Genomic DNA, 5,496 nt, shown 5'->3' on the forward strand with positions numbered 1-5,496 from the left:
TACTCTGTGTTTTTACCATTAAACCTCATGTTCAGACTCAGTCCAGCTCTGACTCCTCCTCTGCTTCTATAAATTATTAAAACACATCAGTCATATGTTCTTCGTCACCATGGAAACACACTGTAGTTTATTCTATGGTCTTTGTAACTGTGGACATTTGTTCTGCCCTTTTTCAGATCCTGGATCAGTTTCAGGCTCAAACATGAACATGATGGATCACTTATGTTCTGGCACTTAGTTTTGCAATTTGTACCCACACCCCCCCCACACACACACACACACACACACACACACACACACACACACACTAAAAGTCTCTATTCCCTCCTGTCTGAGAAAATATACAGTGATCAGCTGTTTGAGGAAATGACTGAGGCTTTTTAAAGATTAACGTCTGCGGTAGGAACCAATGAGCTCTGAGCTCAGACGCAGACAGAGGAGGGACGGTGTTGAGAGACGGACGAACACACTGGTGGTTTGAGTCTGAACATGAGATTTGTTGATAGATTTCTGATTGGTGATCAGAAAGTCATAGAATAAATCAGATTTATAGATAAAGTTACACTAACTGAAGTGTTGACCTGACTAACAAAGACGGTGTGTGTGTGTGTGTGTGCGTAGGTGTGTGTGTGTGTGTGTGTGTGTGTGTGTGTGTAGGTGTGTATGTGTGTGTGTGTGTGTGTGTGTATGTGTGTGTGTCAAGTGACTGACAGGAAGCAGAGACTCGGTGAAATGAGGAGAAGCTTCTCCATGTTTCCTGTTTTTAATGTGGAGTCAGAATCAGCAGCAGAGGAGGAAACACACCTGTGTGACACCTCTACAGGTGTGTTGACAGTCTGTAACGCTGACGGAAGAAACGTTTCTGACATAACAGTCATAAAATCTATAAAATAAAATAAAAAGAGATTTCACCTCGCAGCTGTCTGTACCTTTATTCTGAAAGTCCTGGTGTCAGAGCTCACAGCAGCTGGTGACATGTGGCGGCTGGTGACGTTAAGATGGAGGGTGAGGATGAAGAAGCCCCGCCCTCACGACTGAGACAGTCAGGATCTGATAACCATGTGACACCAGAGGAGGCTGTGATTGGACGGATGGTTATCAGATCAGCTTCAGCTGCAGGTGGAGAGGAGGTGTTTGTGTGTGTCTGTGTGTGTGTGTGTGTGTGTGTGTGTGTGTGTGTGTGTGTGTGTGAGTGAGTGTGTGTCTGTGTGTGTGTGTGTTTTTATGTGTCTGTGTGTGTGTGTGTGTGTGTGTATGTGTGTGTGTGTCTGTGTCTGTGTGTGTGTGTCTGTATGTGTATGTATGTGTGTGTGTGTGTGTGTCTGTGTGTCTGTATGTCTGTGTGTGTGTGTGTGTGTGTGTGTGTGTGTGTGTGTGTGTGTGTGTGTCTGTGTGTCTGTATGTGTGTGTGTGTGTGTGTGTGTGTGTGTGTGTGTGTTTGTGTGTACAGTTCCTGCTCTGTGACGGGTGTTTGACTGGTCTGGGATCTGTTGTTACAGCTGGGTGGGGCCTCTGCTGTATGGCTCACTGCTGCTAGGGGGGGGCGCTGTCACCAGGCTTCTCAAGTAGACACAGGGGTTCCTCCTCCTCCCTGAGCCAGGGGCGGAGCCCGGTGGAGGAGGCGGGGGCGACAGGGAGCTGGGGGGCCTCAGAGACGACATGAGTGGCTGCATCTCCTGCAGCGCCCCTCCCTCGTCCTCCTCCTCTTCTTCCTCCTCCGTCTTCTTCTTCTCTGGAAAGCAAAAGGAGCCCTGCGACACCTGGGCTCCGATGGAGGAGGTGCTGCCCCCAACACTGCCCGGCGGGGTGTAGGAGGCCGGGCGGGGGCCTCCCAGTCTGGAGAGGGCGCTGACCCGGGGGTGGACGGGCTCAGCGGGGGCGGGAGGGGATGAGATGCTCTCCAGGGAGGAGATGCTCTGGTTCCAGGCCTGCTGCAGGTCCACAGGGATGATCTTTGTGGCCTCCACAGACACACAGGGAGGGGGCGAGCCCACGCTGCCCTTCCACGGTAGGTGGCTGTCTCCACTGGTGGGCGAGGGGGGGGCAGCGGTTGGGCTCTGACACCCGTCCAGAGCTGCTGGGACTGAGGGAGGAGAAACAGGAGGGCAGTTAAAACTGAAGAACCAGAAGCTGCAGTTCCTCTAATGGCCACTAACAGGGCAGAATGCTAGCCACAGCTATTAAACCAGCATGCACCAAAGTCTCCGCTCCACACAGGCCCCTCCTCTTTCACCATATTTGGATTAGCTGGGAGATAGGGGGAGAGTCAGACACTGCAAAGATGGCGACGGTGGAGCAGCTCACTCTGAGCTTCAGAGGCGACAGCCATCTTCATTTACAGTCTGTGGTTAGTAGCACGCTTCATCACGTTCCTGCTGTTTTCTTTGCTCAACCATCTTTAACCACAGACAGGTAACCACCTCCCTCCGGACACTTCCACCTCTCATCATGTTATTTACATGTTTAGGTGGGGGTGGTTTCCTCACCTGACTTTGGTCGTTGTTTGGGCGTCTCGGCCTTACGAGCTACAAAGGTGATCCCGACGTCGTCCTCCTTCTCTGCGTCTGAGTGTTCGGCTTTATCCTCCACCGGAACCACAACTGGATCTGAACACAAACACACACACACACACACACACACACACTGATCACCCTTAATCCAGAGGAGGGTGTTTGAGGATGATCAGGTATTTGTACAGGTGTGACAGAGGATGTGTTAACAGGTGAGGGGCCACCTGTTGGACCCACCCCCCCCACTCCTCCCATCAGCCCCTTGTACCTTTATCCTGCCAGCTGACGTTGCGTCTGGGTTTGTCGCTGCCGTCCTCCTTGGCGTCGGATCCTCGCCGCTGTTGAAGGCAGAATAAACACGTCAGTTCAGCTACAGCCATAACAGGAAGCGGCCGACCTTCCATCAGCCAATCAGCATGTCGCTCTGTGTCATAACAGAGAGCTGAGAAAACTCCCTGACTGTAATCAGCAGACAAAACTGTTCATTAGAGATAAATGTGTGTTTCACAGTGTGTGTGTGTGTGTGTGTGTGTGTGTGTGACCTTCTTGAGGCTGCGCTCCTTCTTGTGTCGTTTATATCTGGTGGACTTGAACGTCTCCATGCGGCTCCTCATGTTCCTCTGAAACACCTCCCGGTCCTGACGCTCCTTCTCCCCCAGAGGCATGAAGTGTCGGCTGTAGTGGGACTGATACTGAACCACAAGACATGAGACAACAACATGAGACAACAACATGAGACAACGGCATTAGACAATATGAGACAACAACATGAGAAAACAATATGAGACAACAGCATGAGAAAACATGAGACAACGGCATGAGACAACAACATGAGAAAACAATATGAGACAACAGCATGAGAAAACTTGATACAACAACATGAGACAACATGAGACAACGGCATGAGACAACAACATGAGAAAACAATATGAGACAACAACATGAGACAACATGAGACAACAGCATGAGACAACATGAGACAACATGACACAAAAACATGAGACAACATGAGACAACAATATGAGACAACATGAGACAACAGCATGAAACAACAACATGAGACAACATGAGACAACAGCATGAGACAACAGCATGAGACAATATGAGACAACAGCATGAGACAACATGAGACAACAGCATGAGACAACAACATGAGACAATATGAGAAAACAATATGAGACAACAACATGAGACAATATGAGACAACAGCATGAGACAACATGAGACAACAGCATGAGACAACAACATGAGACAACATGAGACAACAGCATGAGACAACAGCATGAGAAAACAGCATGAGACAACAGCATGAGACAACAACATGAGACAACAGCATGAGACAACATGTGACAGCATGAGACAACATGAGACAACAACATGAGACAACAACATGAGACAACGGCATGAGACAACAACATGAGAAAACAATATGAGACAACAGCATGAGAAAACTTGATACAACAACATGAGACAACATGAGACAACGGCATGAGACAACAACATGAGAAAACAATATGAGACAACAACATGAGACAACATGAGACAACAGCATGAGACAACATGAGACAACATGACACAAAAACATGAGACAACATGAGACAACAATATGAGACAACAGCATGAGACAACAGCATGAGAAAACAGCATGAGACAACAGCATGAGACAACAGCATGAAACAACAACATGAGACAACATGAGACAACAGCATGAGACAACAGCATGAGACAACAGCATGAGAAAACAGCATGAGACAACAGCATGAGACAACAACATGAGACAACAGCATGAGACAGACAGCATGAGACAACATGAGACAACAACATGAGACAACAACATGAGACAACGGCATGAGACAACATGAGACAACAACATGAGAAGACATGAGACAACAATATGAGACAACAACACGAGACAACATGAGACAACAACATGAGACAACATGAGACAGTCAGGACACAACACACAACATGATCCAGATCTCCAGATCTGTTAATCCAGGTCTAGAGGTCAGAACTTTCATCTGTGTGTGTGTGTGTGTGTGTGTGTGTGTGTGTGTGTGTGTGTGTGTGTGTGTGAGTGAGAGAGAGTGTACCCGTCTCCTGGGTTTGTACAGGTTCTCTGCGAGGACGTGGTGTGTCTCGGTGTCCTCCTCCACTTTCGCTCCGGGGACATTATCGATTACTTGGAGGTCCAAACACACACCGCTGCCATTCTCACGCCTGGAGCACGCCAACAACACATTAGCATGTTAGCATGATATCAATAACATGATGAGGTTTGACTTTGAGTCTCGATACACACACACACACACACACACACACACACACACACAGAGACAGTCATGTGACTCACAGGTAGTTGGTGACGTTGGTGACCTCAGGGAAAGAGGCTCTGCTGGCCATGGAGGGCAGAGACAGTCTGGCTGAGGTCAGGACGTTCCCACCCTACACACAAACACATGCACGCACACACACACACACACACACACACACACACACACACACACACACACACACACACACACACACAGGTCAGAAGTTAAAGGTGGAGGTCCTCCACCCTGACCTCAGTCAGTCATGAACTTTACTTCACCTGCAGCAGTTGAACTCCTGGAGACACGCTGCAGGTTCTCTGTTCCTGAAAATTTTACTGACAGTAGTCTGTCCTGCCTGTTTTCTTCTTCTGTGGTTGATACATTCCAGCAATGAGTGTCTGCTCAGGTCACAGATGTTAGTGTTTGATGATTAATGACATTAAAACTACAATTTTTGTAGTTTTTACAGTTTTTATAATTTTTTTTAAATTTTTATAGTTTTTAATTTTTTTTCCAGTTTTTCCAGTTTTAACAATTTTTATATATTTTTAATAAACAACAGTTTCTATTTTATACAGTTTTTACAGTTTTTATAATTTTTGGACAATTTTTACAGTTTTCACAATTTTTATTTTATACACTTTTTAGTTTTTTTAAGTTTTAGTTATTAC

The 5,496-nt window shown here is 47.1% G+C and overlaps 1 protein-coding gene across 1 annotated transcript in view; it reads right to left on the reverse strand.

Annotated features, from left to right (window-relative positions):
* Nucleotides 1-269: 269 nt before the first annotated feature.
* slc9a5 (solute carrier family 9 member A5) overlaps nucleotides 270-5,496 on the reverse strand; it is a 7,604-nt gene continuing 2,377 nt past the window's right edge. The window contains exons 4-9 of the mRNA XM_023413353.2: nucleotides 4,864-4,955; nucleotides 4,604-4,730; nucleotides 3,053-3,202; nucleotides 2,779-2,848; nucleotides 2,487-2,606; nucleotides 270-2,083 (exon numbers count right to left, since the gene is read on the reverse strand). Coding sequence (XP_023269121.2) covers nucleotides 1,494-2,083; nucleotides 2,487-2,606; nucleotides 2,779-2,848; nucleotides 3,053-3,202; nucleotides 4,604-4,730; nucleotides 4,864-4,955 — 1,149 coding nt within the window. The 3' untranslated portion in view covers nucleotides 270-1,493. The remainder of the gene's footprint in view (nucleotides 2,084-2,486; nucleotides 2,607-2,778; nucleotides 2,849-3,052; nucleotides 3,203-4,603; nucleotides 4,731-4,863; nucleotides 4,956-5,496) is intronic.

Source organism: Seriola lalandi, unplaced genomic scaffold (genome assembly GCF_002814215.2).
Source record: "Seriola lalandi dorsalis isolate HSWRI2012SDOR001 ecotype SW California unplaced genomic scaffold, Sedor1 jcf7180002054514, whole genome shotgun sequence".
Lineage (NCBI taxonomy): Eukaryota > Metazoa > Chordata > Actinopteri > Carangiformes > Carangidae > Seriola > Seriola lalandi.